This window comes from Rhinoderma darwinii, chromosome 5, assembly GCF_050947455.1.
Source record: "Rhinoderma darwinii isolate aRhiDar2 chromosome 5, aRhiDar2.hap1, whole genome shotgun sequence".
Classification (NCBI taxonomy): Eukaryota; Metazoa; Chordata; class Amphibia; order Anura; family Rhinodermatidae; genus Rhinoderma; species Rhinoderma darwinii.
The window spans coordinates 207,007,341-207,027,521 of record NC_134691.1 but is presented as its reverse complement, the minus strand read 5'-3'; the positions used below and the strand labels follow the sequence as shown (position 1 = coordinate 207,027,521).

Here is a 20,181-nt window from a genome sequence, read left to right as displayed (position 1 = left end):
CCATGGGCTTTTACAGTTCTTCTGGAAATACTGACATTTTGGGGATTAGTGATCCTTTACTGTTCCTATAGATGGTTTTGGACACTGCCCCTTTATATATTCTGTAGGTGATTGGTTGTTTTGTGGACATAGCGGTTCCTACCTTGCAAGGCAGGGGCCTGTTATGGTGTACCGCGTCACTTGGCACATTCGTCCCTCATAAGGATTGATGGAGCCAAAGAGACGTTGTACAACCAGTCACTGAAAAAAAACAAAAAACCTTGTCATGGCAGCCCTGCAGGTGTTCTTCTATCTAGTAAACAGACTCAAGTTTGCAACATAGTTGGATACATTTTCCGCCATTTGTTTGAAGATATTGCCCGTCACTCTAGTGGGCGTGCTAAACAAGTGGTTTGTATATCAAGTGAGTTACAAAACCGGAGTTAAAGCCAAAGTACTCTTCTTTTTGCATTAACAACTGTTCGCTGTTTTTTTGTAACTGAGATAATGGACAGCAAGATTGGAGGTTTTCTTCAGTGAAGTTTGCCATATGTATGCACGACTGGAGCCTGAGTTCCAGGGTGAATACCTCTGTGGCAGATGTGAGCATGTTGTTCACCTGGAAGCTTGCATTAGAGATCTGGAGGAGCAAAATGTAACACTGAGGTAGATAGACAATCTTGAGCGGAGCATGCTGCTCACAGAGCATGCAGTTAGTGGGATAGAACTGGAGGATGAAGACATGGGTGAGCAGGATCAGGCAAGTAGCTGGGTTAATGTAGTTAGGGGCAGTAGAAAGGGGTCCAAGAAAAGGAAGGCCAATCCGGTTTCTGACATTCCAAGCAAAATTGCCAAGTTGGCTGATGATGCGAGGGTGTCGGTCTCAGAAATGGCAGCCCTAGTAGATACTGATCTCCCTAACAGCCGGGAGAACAGCCCAGCTAGTAGTCGGCGGCATGGTAATGCAGGTAAGCCAAGACAATTAATAGTTGTAGGGGATTCTATAATCAGGAAGACTGATAGAATAATTTGTCGCCAAGACCACCTCAACCGAATGGTTTGCTGTCTCCCTGGTGCCAGGGTTCGGCATGTGGTGGAACGATTGGACAAATTGCTGGGAGGGGCTGGGGATGATCCAGCTGTTGTGGTCCATATCAGTACCAACGACAGAATAAATGGTAGGTGGAGGAGCCTTAAGAATAATTTTAAAGAACTAGGCTACAAGCTGAAGGGAAGGACCTCCAAGGTTGTATTCTCAGAAATACTGCCTGTGCCATGCGCATCACAGGAAAGACAGCAGGAACTCAGGGAGTTAAATGCATGGCTTAAGTCTTGGTGTAGCGGAGAAGGCTTTGGGTTACTAGAACACTGGGGTGACTTTTCAATGGGGTACAAACTGTATTCTGCAAATTATTTGCACCTAAATGGAAGGGGGTCCGCTGTGCTGGGGGAGAGAATTCTAGCTGGGGTGGTGGAGTATTTAAACTAGGGCTGAGGAGGGAGGTCAATGTAGAAAAAAAAGGGGTAGTCAGGTTAGAGAGGGGTCAGACTATATTGGTGGGGGGAGAAACAGACGGTGGGGAGAGGACTAGACAACAGGATAAGGAGATCCTTTTGTTACAAAACAGCAGTGTAAATAAAAATGCCCAAATAATGTCAAATCACATTTCTAATAATAAAAGTGAAAAACTGAAAGGCAAGTTAAAGTGTATGTTCACAAATGGCAGAAGTCTAGCAAGCAAAATGGGGGAGCTGGAAGAAAATATAGATATAGTTGGTGTTGCTGAAACATGGCTGGACTCTTCACATGACTGGGCTGTAAATCTACAGGGTTTTACACTGTTTCGGAAAGACAGGACAAATAGGAAAGGTGGTGGAGTATGTCTGTATGTATGTGAAAAGTGATATGAAGGTGAGTGTGAAGGTGAGTGTGAAAGAGACAATAGTGGGTGAAGATTGTGAGGAGGTTGAAACCTTGTGGGTGGAACTAGAAAGGGAGGTAATCACTGAAAAAATTACTTTTAGTGTAATCTATAGACCCCCCCAATATAACTGAGGAGATGGAAGGCCAGCTATATAAACAGATGGAGCGGGATGCACAGGCGGGTACTGTAGTAATAATGGGAGATTTTAATTTCCGGGATATTAATTGGTGTCATGGTTCGGCTTCAACTGCAAACGGGAGACATTTCCTCAACCTGTTGCAGGAAAATTTTATGGGCCAGTTTGTGGAAGACCCGACTAGAGGTGAAGCTCTGTTGGATCTGGTCATTTTTAATAATGCAGATCTTGTTGGGAATGTCAATGTTCGTGAAAACCTTGGTAACAGTGATCACAATATAGTTACAAGTATACACGACTAAAATTAAATCCCACATGGCTTACACCTTCTGTGAAAGGGGCAATACATGACAAATAAGGGGCATTTAAAAAATACAAATCTGAGGGTACATCTGTAGCCTTTGTAAAATATAAAGAGCTTAATAAAATCTGTAAAAATGTAATAAAACTAGCAAAAATACAAAATGAAAGGCAGGTGGCCAAGGATAGTAAAACAAATCCCCAAAAATATATAAAGTATATAAATGCAAAAAAGCCAAGGTCTGAACATGTAGGACCCCTAGATAGTGGTAATGGGGAGTTGGTCACAGGGGATCAAGAGAAGGCAGAGTTACTAAATGGGTTCTTTAGCTCTGTATATACAACAGAAGAAAGAGCAGCTGATGTAGCCGGTGCCAGTGCTGTTAATATATCAGTTGATATACTGAATTGGATGAATGTAGATATGGTCCAAGCTAAATTAAATAAAATAAATGTGCACAAGGTCCCGGGACCAGATGGGATACACCCTAGAATTCTTAAAGAGCTTAGTTCAGTTATTTCTGTCCCCCTTTTCATAATATTCAGAGATTCTCTAGTGACTGGTATAGTGCCAAGGGACTAGCGAAGGGCAAATGTGGTGCCTATTTTCAAAAAGCGCTCTAGGTCTTCCCCATGTAATTATACACCAGTAAGCTTAAAGAGGCTCTGTCACCAGATTATCAAATCCCTATCTCCTATTGAATGTGATGGGCGCTGCAATGTAGATAACAGCAAAGTTGTTTTTTTTTAAACTATAATTTTTGCCAAAGTTATGAGCAATTTTATAATTATGCAAATGAGCTTTTCAATGGACAACTGGGCGTGTTTTCTCGTATTTCCAACTGGGCGTGTATTGTGTTTTTACCAACTGGGCGTTGTGAATAGAAGTGTATGACGCAGACGAATCAGCATCATACACTTCTCATCGTTCCCACCCATATTCTTTCACTGCAGAAATACAGCGTGACGTCACCCACAGGTCCTTCAACCTTGTCGTCGGACAAAGAAGATACATCGGCTCCAGGCATCCAAAAGGTTAATATGCTCGTCTCTAGGGAGTTTGCTATGCTTACCTGCACATACCCTGCACTGTACTCTCTGACGCCTGGAGCGGATGTGTCTTCTCTCTTCCGACGCCAAGGTTGAAGGACCTGTGGGTGACGTCACGCTGTGTCTGCAGTGAAAGAAGCTGGCTGGGAATGATGACGTCACCCACAGGTCCTTCAACCTTGGCGTCGGAAGAGAGAAGACACATCAGCACCAGGCGTCAGAGAGTACAGTGCAGGGTATGTGCAGGTAAGCATAGCAAACTCCCTAGAGACGAGCATATTAACCTTTTGGATGCCTGGAGCCGATGTATCTTCTTAGTCCAACGACAAGGTTGAAGGACCTGTGGGTGACGTCACGCTGTATTTCTGCAGTGAAAGAAGCTGGGAACGATGAGAAGTGTATGATGCTGATTCGTCAGCGTCATACACTTCTATTCACAACGCCCAGTTGGTAAAAACACAATACACGCCCAGTTGGAAATACGACAAAACACGCCCAGTTGTCCATTGAAAAGCTCATTTGCATAAAGATAAAATTGCTCATAACTTGGGCAAAAATTATCGTTTTAAAAAAAACAAAAAACTTTGCTGTTATCTACATTGCAGCGCCCATCACATTCAATAGGAGATAGGGATTTGATAATCTGGTGACAGAGCCTCTTTAACATCCATCGTGGGGAAAATGTTTGAGGGGCTATTGAGGAACTATATACAGGATTATGTGACAAAAAAATTGTATTATAAGTGACAGCCAGCACGGTTTTACTAAGGACAGAAGCTGTCAAACCAACCGGATATGTTTTTATGAAGAGGTGAGCAGAAGCCTAGACTGAGTGGCCGCTGTGGATATAGTGTTTTTGGACTTTGTAAAGGCATTTGACACTGTCCCTCATAGACGTCTAATGGATAAATTAAGGACTATAGGTTTAGAAAATATAGTTTGTAATTTATTACTCAACTTATTTATTAATGATATAGAGGATGGGATTAATAGAACTATTTCCATTTTTGCAGATGACACCAAGCTATGTAATATAGTTCAGTCTATGGAAGATGTTCGTGAATTGCAAGCGGATTTAAAGAAACTAAGTGTTTGGGCATCCAGTTGGCAAATGAAGTTTAATGTAGATAAATGTAAAGTTATGCATCTGGGTACCAACAACCTGAATGCATCATATGTCCTAGGGGGAGCTACACTGGGGGATTCACTTGTTGAGAAGGATCTGGGTGTACTCGTAAATCATAAACTAAATAACAGCATGCAGTGTCAATCAGCTGCTTCAAAGGCCAGCAGGATATTGTTGTGTATTAAAAGAGGCATGGACTCGCAGGACAGGGATGTAATATTACCACTTTACAAAGCATTAGTGAGGCCTCATCTAGAATATGCAGTCCAGTTCTGGGCTCCAGTTCATAGAAAGGATGCCCTGGAGTTGGAAAAAATACAAAGAAGAGCGACGAAGCTAATAAGGGGCATGGAGAATCTAAGTTATGAGGAAAGATTAAAAGAAACCTATTTAGCCTTGAAAAAAGACGACTAAGGGGGGACATGATTAATTTATATAAATATATTAATGGCACACAAAAAATATGGTGAAATCCTGTTCCATGTAAATCCCCCTCAAAAAACAAGGGGGCACTCCCTCCCTCTAGAGAAAAAAAGGTTCAACCTGCAGAGGCGACAAGCCTTCTTTACTGTGAGAACTGTCAATCTATGGAATAGTCACCGCAGGAGCTGGTCACAGAAGGACAGTAGATGGCTTTAAAAAAGGGTTAGATAATTTCCTGGTACAAAAAAGTATTAGCTCCTATGTGTAGAAATTTTTTCCCTTCCCTTTCCCGTCTCTTGGTTGAACTTGATGGACAGTTGTCTTTTTTCAGCCGTACTAACTATGTAACTCCAGTACAGTTTATTTTTTCCTCTCTGACTGATTTTATATTAGGACAGAATTCTGTCCACAATGACATCATAATGGCACAGATGCGGGACAACTGCTTCTTCAGCAAGGCATAGTCATGAGTACAGGCTAATGCGTCTATAGAAACATGCATCCATTATGAATACACGGCTTCACTTCTCTTTTGTATGCCGCACAAATTTATTAATGTGGCATATTTCTAACAAAATAACCTTCTACCACATCTCCTCTATTTTATCTGGAAACGTAATAAGAATTTGAAGAAAACATTATATACCCATAGTGTCTGAAAGTATACCCATTATTTCCTCCTTTAAAAATGTTTTTGTCCGCATACTCACTACACCACTAGATGAATACCTTTAGGGGTTTAGTTTTTAAAATGGGGTAATTTCTTCGTGGTTTTTTTTGTTTGTTCAGGCAGCTCAATGCCTCTAAATGCATGATATGGGGCCTAGAATTTATTCAATTGTGCCCTGAAAGCCAAAGGGTGCTCCCTCTCTTTTTGGCCCAGCCACACGTCTAATAAGCAGATTGGGGCAACAACGGGAGTATTTTTGAAAACAGGAGAAACAGGGTGATAGATTTTGTGGTGTGTTTCTTCATTTTCACGTTCGCTTTACAAAGAAATTGGTCTTCAAACTGATACTTTTATGAAAAAAGTGAAATTATTTTTTTTTTCACCTGCTATGCATTCAATTTAGCAAAAAACTGTGGGGTCAAAATACTTACTATACCCCTAAATAAATACCTTAAGGGGTCCAGTTTTCTATATGGGGGTCGTTTATGGGGAGTTTCTATCGTTCTGGCAGCTCAAAGCCTCTCCAAATGTACAGTGGGTCCTAAAACATTTTCAAGCAAAATATGAGTCCTGAAAATCTCCGGGTGCTCCCTTCCTTTTGGGCCCTGCTGTGTGTCCAGGCAACACATTAGGGCCACAACGTGGGTATTTTTGAAAACAGGAGAAACAGGGCGATAGATTTTGTGGTGTGTTCGCTTTACAAAGAAATCGGTCTTCAAAATGCTACTTTTATGAAAAAAGTTGAATTTAATTTTTTTTCAGCTGCTATGTATTCAATTTAGCAAAAAACTGTGGGGTCAAAATACTTACTATACCCATAGATAAATACCTTAAGGGGTCTAGTTTTCTAAATGGGGTCATTTGTGGGGGTTTCCATCATTTTGAGACCTATGAGTCTCTGAAAACCCGGCTTGGTGCAGGAAAACAAAATGTACTTCAACATTTATAAAATTATTATTCGATTTGTAAGTCCTCTAAATTGCTGAAAATGTATTTTATTTTTTCAAAAGTGCTGCCAAAATAGAGTAAAGAGATGGAAATACATATTTAATTTAAAAAAATTGTACAGTATGTGTGTACATATGTGACATATTGCAGTTAAAAATAGGGAAACATTTTAATTTTTACAACATTTCTTCAATTTCTCTATTTTTTAATTAATTTCCGCAAATTGTATCAGTCTACTTTTACCTCTAAAATAAAGTACAACATGTTACGAAAAAACAATGTCAGAATTACTTGGATATTCAACTCTCGCAGAGTTATTCTCTATTAAAGTCAGACATACCAGATTTGACAAATCTTGCTTGGTCATTAAGGTTCAAACTAGCTTGGTTATTAAGGGGTTAAATTTACCCATTAGACGTCTGAGGGACAGTGTCAAATCCCTTTGCAAAGTCCAAAAACACTATATCCACAGTGGCCCCTTTGTCTAGGCTTCTGCTCACCTCTTCATAAAAACAAGTCAGGTTGGTTTGACAATTTCTGTCCTTAGTAAAACTGTGCTGGCTGTCACTTGTAATACCATTATTTGACAAATACTCCTGTATTTAGTCCCTCAATAACCCCTCAAACATTTTTCCCACAATGGATGTTAAAGAGGCTCTGTCACCAGATTTTGCAACCCCTATCTGCTATTGCAGCAGATCGGCGCTGCAATGTAGATTACAGTAACGTTTTTATTTTTAAAAAACGAGCATTTTTGGCCAAGTTATGACCATTTTTGTAATTATGCAAATGAGGCTTGCAAAAGTCCAAGTGGGTGTGTTTAAAAGTAAAAGTCCAAGTGGGCGTGTATTAGGTGCGTACATCGGGGCGTTTTTAATACTTTCACTAGCTGGGCGCTCTGATGAGAGGTAACATCCTCTTCTCTTCAGAACGCCCAGCTTGTGACAGTGCAGATCTGTGACGTCACTCACAGGTCCTGCATCGTGACGGCCACATCGGCAGCAGAGGCTACAGTTGATTCTGCAGCAGCATCAGCGTTTGCAGGTAAGATCGACTTACCTGCAAACGCTGTTGCTGCTGCAGAATCAACTGTAGCCTCTGGTGCCGATGTGGCCGTCACGATGCAGGACCTGTGAGTGACGTCACAGATCTGCACTGTCACAAGCTGGGCGTTCTGAAGAGAAGAGGATGTTACTTCTCATCAGAGCGCCCAGCTAGTGAAAGTATTAAAAACGCCCCGATGTACGCACATAATACACACCCACTTGGACTTTTACTTTTAAACACACCCACTTGGACTTTTGCAAGCCTCATTTGCATAACTACAAAAATGGTCATAACTTGGCCAAAAATGCTCGTTTTTTTAAAATAAAAACGTTACTGTAATCTACATTGCAGCGCCTATCTGCTGCAATAGCAGATAGGGGTTGCAAAATCTGGTGACAGAGCCTCTTTAAGCTTACTGGTGCTTAATGCAGATAAATGTAAAGTTATACATCTGGGTACCAACAATCTGCATGCATCATATGTCCTAGAGAGTGCTACACTGGGGGATTCACTTGTTGAGAAGTATCTGGGTGTACTTGTAGATCATAGACTAAATAACAGCATGCAATGTCAATCAGCTGCTTCTCAGGCCAGCAAGATATTGTTGTGTATTAAAAGAGAGACACGAACTCGCGGGACAGGGATATAATATTACCACTTTACAAAGCATCATCTACCATATGCAGTTCAGTTCTTGACTCAAGTTGATAGAAAGGATGCCCTGGAGTTGGAAAAAAATACAAAGAAGAGCAACTAATAAGGGGCATGGAGAATCTAAGTTATGAGGAAAGATTAAAAGAATTAAACCTATTTAGCCTTGAAAAGAGACGACTAAGGGGGGACATGATTAACTTCTATAAATATATGAATGGCTCATACAAGAAATATAGTTAAACCATGTTCCATCTAAGATCCTCTGTCTGGATGACCCAGTCCTCCCAACCAGGGAGAAAAAAAATAAAAAAAAATCGAGAGGTGATTAATTTACCATCTCATTATCTCTGATGTCCAATGTGAAGTTCTGAAGAAAGGCCTACCATTCTCTACTAGTAATAGATTTGTTTTTTTCACAGCCATAAAGGATTTACATATTTTCAGATGCAAATCAATCTTAAAAAAAAAACAACTACATTTTAAGGGTACATCTGATATGGGCCAAAACAGTAATGCTAAGCAGGAAGCCCTACTGGCACTTGAGGAACTATTGAAAGAACAGAGCACAGACCTTACAGTTGGGTTTCCAAAATCAATTATGCCTAAATCTACCAGATTCTCCCTTGTCGTTATGTCCTCAAGTGGACATTTTTACCAAATTGGTACTAGAGGATTTTAAACAAATCTCCGGGAAAATTAACAATGATAATTTGACATCCTGTCAACATAAGGCATTGCAGGAATTTAAATCCTATGATGACATGGTGTGTAAAGCAGTGGACAAGGGCGGTAATAATGTGGTTTGCCCTGTTAATAAATATGAGAAATACCATAAGTCTTCCAACAATTACGGTATGGCAAAACCAAGAGCAAGTTATCATATAATCCAGTGGGTCCCTTTTCCGCTGAATTGTACACGATTTTGAATAAAGAATTTGAACACTGAATTGTTCCGAAAAAATTTGGGGGTCTAATGACCAAATTCCAACTTTGTACCTTCTCCCTAAGATCCACAAGAACCCTGTGGATCCTCCCGGGTGTCCAATCATTTTCGGAATTGATGGGCTGTGTGACCCCATTTGCAGGTTTATTGATGATCTAAAACTCAGAGTATGCTAAAGTTGACTGGGAGTCTGAAAACGTGTAAAGATCCACTATCTCATCACAAAGGGGCTTGACTTACATATATGTCTTGAGTGGGATTGGCGGGTAAGACTTTTTCCCAAAAACTCTTCACAAAAATGGGCAATTTAGGACTCTTTAAAAGTCAAGTAGTTTGCCCAATTTGCATTTTGGTCCATCTCAGAGAGGACAACCTCGTTTTGCGCACATATATTGAAGAGCCAGGTATATAGGCTCTAATAGCACCAAATATTGACCCTTTTTTAAACCCCTTTACAGGGTACTCACAGGAGTAGAACTCAAGTGACATTACTCTTTAAAGTCTTCAATATAAACCGGTAGATGCAGCCAGTCCACTGCTCTTTACTCTCACTAAAGCAGTCAACTACACTATTGTTTCCATTTAAAAAAAAGGAAACTTAGCGGAATGGAGGCAAACAAACCAACTGGGAGAAAAAAATACCACTGAAATCCATTACAAACGGAAGCGACAGTTTCCATTTGGCTTTCCGTTTATCTGTTCCTCTGACAGAGATTGAACGCAACAGATAAACCGAAAGACAACGCTGATGTGAATGGGCCCTAAACTGTCCATCTTACAATCACTTAGGGGAATCGAGATGAAGTTGGCCTGCTTGAGGTCATGAACAATAGTAGCAAGAATGATGAAGTTAACCATTATATATATTCTGCCATTCTGAGAGGTTTAACCTAATTTTAAAGGGAAAAACCAAGATGCCTCACATCTTTCCATGATCAAACTTTATTTGGTAAGAGATGAACAGGACCCATTTCTGTGCATTGTTCATACATTACGACAATACCTTGACCTGTAAGTCTCAGAGGCCAGAGCCACACAATTACAAGTGTGGATTCTCTCTACCATGAGGAAAGCAGGTAGAGATGAAAACATTTTTAAACTTCATTCTATTAAAGAAACTGCCTCTTCTAAAGCAGCCGCTGAGGGCGTTCCCCTACCATCCATTCTTAAAGTATCCAGATTGACTTCACATAGAAAATTTGTTATAAATATTACTAGCATCCCTCAAAATTGGAGAGAGTTCAATTCTTAAGAGCTACCACCAGGTGTGTACTATTCTACCCACAAACTGCTACTAAGTGGCTGCCTCCCACCAAACAATGCAGTTTGAAGGTGTCAATGACTACACCAAATAAAATAAAGAGGGCTGGTCTAACTATATGAAAAGTCTGAGCAGCCTGCAAATTATAACCACCAACAAAAATAACTACTGCAGAGAAATATAAATCAACAAATATATGTTTTATTAATGTCCATAGACATACATAGTAAAAAAACTATTCGTAAAATAAAATATTGTGCATAGATTACCCATGAGTCCCAACCCAGGACCCTATACTGTACAATCCCACCATTTCGTGATAGTGCAAAGGATGGCTACCTCACTGTTCGTTATATACATGTAGACATAGCATTAACAATATACAAACACATACACACGAGAGTCAAAATCATGTAAAACAAGCCAGTGATACAGAACAATCCAAGGTTGGGAGAGAAACAACACGTGTTTCGCATGTCGCTTCTTCTGGGGGCTAGCTATGACTGCAAGGGATTTAGTCAGCCACCTAACAGTGCCCACCCTAGCGACTCAGCTTTTTATTATCCTGGTGGCCTCCTTAATTTTACAGTAATTGTTTGTTTTGTTTTTTTGACCCTCGAAAGGTTCAAAAGCAGCCTTGCCAATATGTGATCATGGAGTCTAAAAAATAGCCCCTGGCCTTCTGAGAGTGGATTAGGAGCGATCAGTTCTACGACAGCTCTTAGCACTCGTTCTCAATCAGTAACAGTTGTATCTTCACGTTGTCTTAAATGCTTTTGGTTACAACACTTATTGATAGAACTTGTGCTATGTCTCATAATTAAAAAAAAACTAAGAAAATTTCTCAGTTCTTAAAAGCCTGATATCTGGGTATCTTTTGGAATACAAAACCATAGGTCAGCCATCAAGCCTCCTGGGAAAAATATTGAGGGAAGTCCCACACTATTGCGAGACTATCAGGTGATCTTGGCTGCTGCCTAAGAGCGGTCGCAATCTTTATTGACGATCCATCGGTAGGCTACTGCCGCCGCAGCCCACTGCCTATTGCTAGGTGGCTGACTTAATCCCTTGAACAAATGCAGTATACAGTCAAATTTCTGCAAACAGCACTATAATGTATGCTATTAATATATTACTTTCCTAAGCATTAGGTTTGTTTAGAAGCCATATTAAGACAAAGCATGAGTAAGGTTCCCATAAACTGAAAATAACCATATCAATCGATCCCTTTATTCTTTACAAACTAAAACCCAACATTTTACAGTAATTAAAGGTGAGATAGCAATATATTATGGCAACTACGTCAATTGTATGCAAAATTTTACCTCAGAGTAAGCCACTGTAATGTGTTCATAAATTCCTTGATGATGATGTATAGCATCTTCTAAATCTTGTAGCTCAGACGGAAGCTCTACTTTACCACAAGCCTTACACCATGAATCAACATTGCTCATGTACTATATAAAAAAAAAAAACAAGAATCATATTTAGAGTAAAACAAAAATGGCTTTTTTTCCCCCCCAGAAAAAAACATTCGAATAAATTAAGAATGATTATTAAATATTGTACCATGTGCATTAGCTTGTTTGGCTATTGAATACTCTACCCTTGTCCATTTAGCTTAGAGAACGTTTACGGGCGGCTCCAGCATAACAACGGCACTTGGCCGAGAGACACAGTTGGTCCCACTCTGCCTCAACCTTTCACTTATCCAGTATACCCAACAAAAATAATGGCAGCACTAGGATATATTCACAGGGTGCATATGTAAGGTAAAAGTACACAACGTATCCACCCTGGTCCCCAATGGAAAATCCGTCCAAAAAACCAAGCCAAATTATGGTGCAGCTTTTCGGCCGGAAAGTCCGCTGTAGAAAACAGCAGGTAAAGAAAAAAAACAAACACAAAGAAAACCCAAAAGCCTATACTCAGTCGTAGTCATGGCGACGCATCCCTCTAAAGTTCTACAGTCTGGCATCCTGGGATGACGTTTCATCCCATTTGACCGATGCAGCCTCTGATTGGCCACAGAAAAACGCACATGTCATTTTACTGGCCGCATTTGCGGTCCAGGCTTATTAACCCCTTCAGGACCAAGCTCATTTTGGCCTTCAGGACCAGCCCCATTTTTCAAATCTAACACGTGTCACTTTACGTAGTAACTCTGGAATGGCTTTACTTAGCCACGTGATTTTGAGAGTGTTTTTTCATATCACATTGTTCTTTAGGTTACTGGTACATTTTGGTTGATATGTATACTCTTTATTCATTAAAAAAAAAAGAAAAATAGAAAATGTAAACAAAACGTGGAAAAATGTTCTTACAATCCTTTAACTCCTTCCCGACATTTGACGTATCCATACGCCAAAGTCGGGTAGGGGAAGTATGGAACGGGCTCACGGAATGAACCCGATCCATACGATGCCGGTGTCGACTGTTTGTTACAGCCGACACTTCAGAGTAACGAGCGGCATCACGCTCGATCCTGCTTGTTTAACTCGTTAAATGCTGCGGTCAATAGCGACCGCAGCATTTAAATAGTTAGAAAGAGGGGGGTAACCCCCTCTAACAGCTCATCGCGCCCCCTCCCCCCGCAACGCTATTGCAGGGGGGTGATGGTTGCTATGGCTGCCTGGGGGCCTGATGAAGGCCCCCAGGTTCGCCATATTTGTGCACCTAATAAGCCCTAAAAATTTGTTAAATAGTTTTCAGGGCACCATTTCACGCTTCAAAAGGCCTTGAGGTGCCAAAACAGATACACCACAAAAAACACGGCCTTTTGGAAACCACACGCCTCAAGGAACATATCTAGGGGTGTAGTGAGCATTCTGACCCCACAGGTTTTTCATAGAATTTATTAGAGTTGGGCCGTGAAAATGAAAAACATTTTTTTTAACAATATGTAGTTTTAGCTTAAAATGTTTCCTTTCCACAAGGAATTCAGGAGAAAAAAAAAATAACAAGCAGACCAACATTCTTGGGCAATGTGCATGGAAATACCCCATATGTGGTCATAAACTGCTGTTTGGATAAACAGCAGCGCTCAGAATAGAAGTAGCGCCATTTAACTTATGTAGCCAGATTTTGATGGAATGGTTTTCTGATGACATGTTGCATTTACAAAGCCCCTCACGTACCAGTACAGTGAAAAACCCCCAGAAGTGACCCCATTTGGGATACTAAACCCCTTTAACCCCTTAACGCTCCATGACCTACTATTAGGTCATGCTAACTATAGTATTTGCGCTCAGTGACCTAATAGTAGGTCATAGAGTAAACACGGCGCCGTTCGCGCGGGGCGCGTTCATGAGCTGTGACAGCTGCTGTTTCAGACAGCAGACTATCACTGCTCAATGTGCCGGGACCGATCGCGGAGCTCCCCCGCCGATTAACCCCTTAGAAGCAGCGTTCAATAGTGAGCGCGGCTTCTTAAGGGTTAAGCCACAATCGACGGCCTGATCCGCGATAGCGGCCGGCGATCGTGACTATGGCAACCAGAATCCTAACAATGGACTCTGGCTACGCCATCAACGGAAGCCTAGTGGGTCCTGACGAAGTGAGGACCCACTATGCTTGCTGTCAGTGAGTAGCTGACAGCTCTAATACACTGCACTATGTATGTAGTGCAGTGTATTAGAATTGCGATCAGGGACTCCTGCCCTCAAGTCCCCCAGTGGGACAAAGTAATAAAGTCAAAAACAAATTTAAAAAAGTTGTGTAAATATAAGAAAATAAGTTTTAAAAGTGAGAACAGTAAAAATCCCTCTTTTCCCTTGTCAGTCCTTTATTTTTAATAAATATAAACAAATAAACTATACATAATTGGTATCGCCGTGTCCGTAACGGCCTGAACTACAAAATGATGTCGTTATTTATCCCGCACGGTGAATGCCGTAAAAGAAAATAATAATAAACCGTACCAGAATCACAATTCTTTGGTCACTTCACCTCCCAAAAAATGGAATAAAAAGAGATCAAAAAGTCGCATGTACCTAAAAATGGTACTGATCGAAACTACAGTTCATTACGCAAAAAATAAGTCCTCGCACGTCTTTATTGATGGAAAAATAAAAAAGTTCTGGCTCTTCGAATAAGGTAACACAAAAAGTGAATGATTTTTACAAAACGTATTTTATTGTGCAAACGCCATAAGACCTAAAAAAAAACTATAAACTTCTGGTATCGCCGTAATCGTATCGCCCCGCAGAATAAAGTGAAAATGTCATTTATAGCGCACGGTGAACGCTGTAGTACTTCTGGAAGCGGGGGCACCCAGTACTTCTGGAAGCGGGGCCACACGCATCGTACCAGGGCAGCACTTTCCAGGAGAAGTTCCCCAAACTGGCAAGAAGAGAAAAAGTAAAGCGGTACAAAGTCTGCTATAAGAGGGGGATAAGGGAGGACACAATATATCAATGTGACACGTGTCCCGAAAAACCAGAGCTCTGTATGAAAGAGTGTTTTAAAATGTATCATACATCCCTTGATTTTTAATCTACCCCAGTTTTACTTACCCTGATGCACTCCGCACAGCTTATCCCCCTCATCTTTCCCTTCTGAGCCTTGCTGTGTGCCAAGGCAGCTGTTAACAGCCACATGTAGGGAATTGCCATACCCGGGAGAACCCACATTACAGTTTATGGGGTGTATGTCTCCCGTCAAAATGCTCACTACACCTCTAGATCAATGCCTTAAGGGATGTGGTATTTAAAACGGGGTCACTTCTCGGGGGTTTCAACTGTACTGGTACCTCAGGGGCTTCTGCATACATGACTTCGCACCAGAAAATCCCCAGTAGGCCAAATGGTGGTCCTTTCCTTCTGAGCCCTCCCATGGGCCCAAACGGCAGTTTATCACCACAAATGGGGTATTGCTGTACTCAGGACAAATTGGGCAACAAAGAGGGGTATTTTAGTCCTTGTGAAAATAAGAAATTGAGCCAAAACTTATTGGAAAAAACAATTTTTTAAATTTTTTTTTTTTTTAAATTCCCAGCCCAATTTAAATAAATTCCTTGAGGGGTGTAGTTTCCAAAATGGGGTAACTTTTGGTGGGTTTCCATTGCTTTGATACCTCTGGGGTTCTGCAAATGCGACATGGCCCCCAAAAACCAATCCAGCAAAATCTGCACTCCAAAGAACACACAGCACTCCTTTCCTTCTGAAACCTCCCATGTGCCCAAACGCCACAAATGGGGTATGGCTGCACTCAGGAGAAATTGTGCAACAAAATGGGGTAATTTGTTCCCTGTGAAAATAAGACATTTCGATGAAAAATGACATCTTATTGGAAAAAAAAAAATTTTTTTTTACATTTAACAGCCCAATTCAAATGCGTGCTGTGTAAAAACTGTGGGGTCAAAATGATAACAACAACCATAAATGAATTCCTTGAGGGGTGTAGTTTCCAAAATGGAGTAACTTTTGGGGGATTCCTACTGTTTTGGCACCTCAACACCTCTTCAAACCTGGCATGCTGCCTAAAATATATTCTAATAAAAGAGAGGCCCCAAAATGCACTAAGTGCTTCTTTGCTTCTGGGGCTTGTGTTTTAGTCCCCAAGCACACTAGAGCCACATGTGGGACATTTCTAAAAACTGCAGAATCTGGACAATACATATTTAGTAATGTTTCTCTGCTAAAATCTTCTGTGTTATAGAAAAAAAACTTGAATAAAATTGAAAATCAAATTTCACCTCCACTTTGCTTTAATTTCTGTAAAATTGTTAAAGGGTTAAAAAAAACAAAACCTTTCTAAATGCTGTTTTAAATACTTCGAGGGGTCTTGTTTTTAAAATGGGGTGTTTTATGGGGGTTTCTAATACATAGGCCCCTCAAAGCCACTTCAGGACTTCCGGTTCCGGCGATGCAGGACGCGTGTGACTGAGCTCCCGCTCCCGACTAGCCTGCTTACCTGCAAAAGTCACTTCGGTGGCGAAAAACGGCTGATAGACACCGGCCCTGAACACCGAAACATACCCGGGGGTGCCTGCATGGAACGATACCTCCTCCGGAGCGCACACAAGACAGCCATGGAGGATCTAACCGCGGGCGTGGACAGGGGAGGTAAGATGGCGGCGCTTCCCGCCACTGCTCCCCCGCTGTATTCACAGGATGAGAAGCTGCTGCAGCCCCAGTTCCAGATTTCAAGCCCGGCAGAGCCCATAGCCTCCTCTTACCCAGCACCTGTCGACTATATAGCACTGGCCCATGAAGTCGCTAAGCGGATAGCTCTTGACCTGCAAAAAGCGCTGGAAAAAACGGTGCAAGCGTCTCTTCACCGCATGCATGCGGATCTGGCACAAGTAACTTCCAGGACTAATGAATTAGAGCAACGTGTAACACTGCTGGAGGATGAAAATGAGCGCCTGCAATCCAAACTTAAAGCGGTATTGTCTAATACTACGCAGTTGGGAGACAAGGTGGAGGACCTAGAAAACCGCTCCAGGAGGAGCAACCTGCTAATTGTGGTCTGAAAGAAGCGGTAGTGAAACGAAATCTCGTTTATCTCCGTAATCTCGCGAGATTTCGTTTCACTTGCCGGAATCTCACAAAAAAGATTCAGAAGTGTCAGGATTCTGAATACACATGATGTCCAGGCTGGATGGTCATGTGTATTCATTATCAGGACACTGTAGTAATGTTAGGGTTTGTGTATGTAGCTGCACATAGTGATATAACTATATCGCTAGTGCAGTGTAAATGAATGGAGAGGAGTGCATGATGCCGATTGGTCAGCGTCATACACTCCTCTGTACAACGCCCACTTGGTCGAAAGTAAAAATACGCCCACTTGGGCATTAAGAAAGCTCATTAGCATAAACAAAAATCACTCCTAACGTTGTGAAAATAGATTGTTTTTTTAAATAAAAAGCATTACTGTCACCTACATTACAGCGCCAATCTCCTTATGTAGGAGATAGGGCACTTATAATGTGGTGACAGAGTCTCTTTAAGCTGTTGGATTACAATGACAAGGTGGCACTGATGAAGGCGTATCGCAGCAGATCTCGACCCTTGGAGATAATGGGCATGAAAGTGCTACTTTTCGAGGACTATTCTACGGAGGTCGCGAAGCGCAGGCGTTCCTTCAGCAAGATTTGTACCGAGTTGTTCCAAGCGAAAGTACGTTTTAACCTGCAATATCCAGCCATTTTACGGGTGTTTCAAGCGAGTGGTCGGACCACGACATTCACCATAGCGAAGGATGCGGAGGACGCGCTGGCAGAGCTATGTGGAAGCCGCCCCCAGCACGAGGAGCGACGCAATCCAGCACACAGCCCACGTCGCAAGCCAAGAGAAGTCGGAAGGAGTCGCTTGGATATGGAGCTAACTTGGGCAGAAGCTTTACTACCCACACCCGGAAGAGAACGCGGAGGAAGATCCAGGAACAGAGGGGACTCTCTGAAGCCGCAGAGACGGCCGCGGGACCGCACCAGGTCCATGTCTCCTGATTGAAGAGTGAAGTTTTTCAGGACCCTTATATCTTAGGAGAGGGTTCTGTGGACGCTGTAGATCAATCGCAGGCTCCGATCTTTCGCAGATAAGTTTCCAGTTATTGCAGATAATGCTTGATGATTGCACATGTCGGTCTTTTACTACAGCAATTTTATCTTTTATCTGTTGTCAATTGTTCTCAGGTCAAAATGTATGCAGTCTGATATAATGCTGTATTTACACTGCAGGGGGTTTGAGTCGGAGTTAGGGCCTGTTATAAGTTCTAAGCTCGCTCATTGGTGGGCCTCTCCGATCGAGAATTCTACAAGGCCTGTCTCTCCTATGGGATTAGATAGGGCCGTTGCAGGTCAAATATGCGGGGGAGTCTCTGCAGGGGTTTTTGGGTCGCTGTTCGCGGCAGCTTTGAAGTGAAGCAGTGTTCAGGTCTATATGATACATGGTAATCGGAGCGGTAGCTGAGGGGTTTGACCCTTTGATATAAGACCGGGTATCTGCTGCAAGGGATTGATGGTCGGTGATGGGTTGGTGTAGCTCGGTCACGATAAGTGGTTGGTAATTTCGGCTACGCAGGTCTGGGAGGGAGGGACGTGTTAGTGCACAACAGAAAAAAGTGAAGTCTCTTACGCCAATGTGTACTAGGAGGTTGACTGCCCTTGTCACAGGCGTTTTTTCTATTTCTTTTGAACAAGGTCTGATGGCTTTGAGTTGGAGTTTAGATTTGTTCGCTAGGCCGGGTTTTGGCCGTGTTTTCAATGTTTATACATGGTGATTAAGGAAAGATGGATCCGACTCCCCGAACCGATCACAGCTTTTTGACACCTTAGCTCATCTTAGACATAGTCCAATAACATGAAAATAGTTTCATGGAACGTCAAGGGGCTTAGATCTCCACAGAAAAGGACCAAACTCTTGCGACATATGAAGAGATTGCATCTAGATGTAGCCCTGTTACAGGAAACTCACCTTACCGAGTCAGAATTTAAATATCTACAAAAATTCTGGGTGGGCCAAGTTTTCGGCTCAGCTGCTAGAAACGGTAAGGCGGGAGTTATAATATTGGTGCACAAAAATTTTGCTTTTATATTGGTGTCCCAGGAACGTGATGAGGGTCGTTGGGTCCATCTTGTGGTGGAACATGGAGGGGAAACTATTAGACATGATGTCTATGGGCCAAATGCGGCCAACACAGGATTTTTTGATCAATTGGAAGCCCAACTCCAGCAGGATCGCACTAAATTATTAGTACTAGGGGGAGACCTTAATACTGTAAGGTCCTCTAGGGAAGATAGAAGTGTAGGGGCCGTTTCGCATAAACAGAGGGATAGGATCTTGCCAGACTTTTTGAGACACACTGCCCTTGCAGATGCTTGGAGGAGTTTACATCCTGATGCTAGGGAGTACACACACTTTTCGCATGTACATCAATCGTGGTCGCGTATTGATTACTTACTGGTGAACGCGAAGCTTTCTCCCGCATATTACGTGATGCGACGATAGAAGACCTTGTCATCTCTGACCACTCCCCGATTACCATTACTCTGGCCAACACAGTAGCTAAGGGACTGGATTTTATATGGAGGTTCCCCTCCTTTCTGGCAACGGACGAGGGCTTTTTACAGAAGCTAAGGGGATGGTGGACGGAATTTGACGGGGATAATGCGTCACATCGTACGGACCCGTCGTTGTACTGGCGTACAGCTAAAGCGGTAATTCGTGGGAAAATTATACAATTTATGGCCAATCTTAAACATAAGCCCACCGAAGGGTACAAGACGGCGAGCGAACGATTAAGGTGCGCATACACTGCATTTTTACAATCTCCGTCAGCGCCTCTGGGGGAGGCCTGGAGGGAAGCCAAGCGACAGTTTGATCAGTGGCTAGATAAAAGAGAAAGCATCTATCGGTCTCAATTTGATGCTGACCTTATGCGCTTCGGCAATAAAGCGGGCAAATTATTAGCACGATTGGTGAAGGGGAGGTATACACCGTCACACATTTTAACCCTTAAAGACACCAACGGAATCCCTACAGCGGATCCAAAAAAAATTAACACTATTTTGCGTACATATTATCAAGCCCTTTATTCAGACACGCCCATTGACCCCCAAAAAGGTAGGGAATTCTTGGAGAAGGTAAAGTTGCCTGGACTCACGCAGGAGCAGAACGATCTGCTGAGCGCAGAGATCTCGGTGGAGGAACTCACGAGTACCATTAGGACCTTATCTAACAAAAAGGCCCCGGGACCGGATGGGTTCACGGGAG

At 42.2% G+C, this 20,181-nt stretch overlaps 1 protein-coding gene across 3 annotated transcripts in view; it reads right to left on the bottom strand.

The window, feature by feature from the left end:
• Positions 1 to 20,181, bottom strand: part of TRIO (trio Rho guanine nucleotide exchange factor) — a 539,453-nt gene that overhangs the window by 416,942 nt on the left and 102,330 nt on the right. For all 3 annotated transcript variants that reach the window (XM_075826894.1, XM_075826893.1, XM_075826892.1), the window contains exon 8: positions 11,788 to 11,919. In XM_075826894.1, the coding sequence (XP_075683009.1) occupies positions 11,788 to 11,919 (132 nt within the window). The remainder of the gene's footprint in view (positions 1 to 11,787; positions 11,920 to 20,181) is intronic.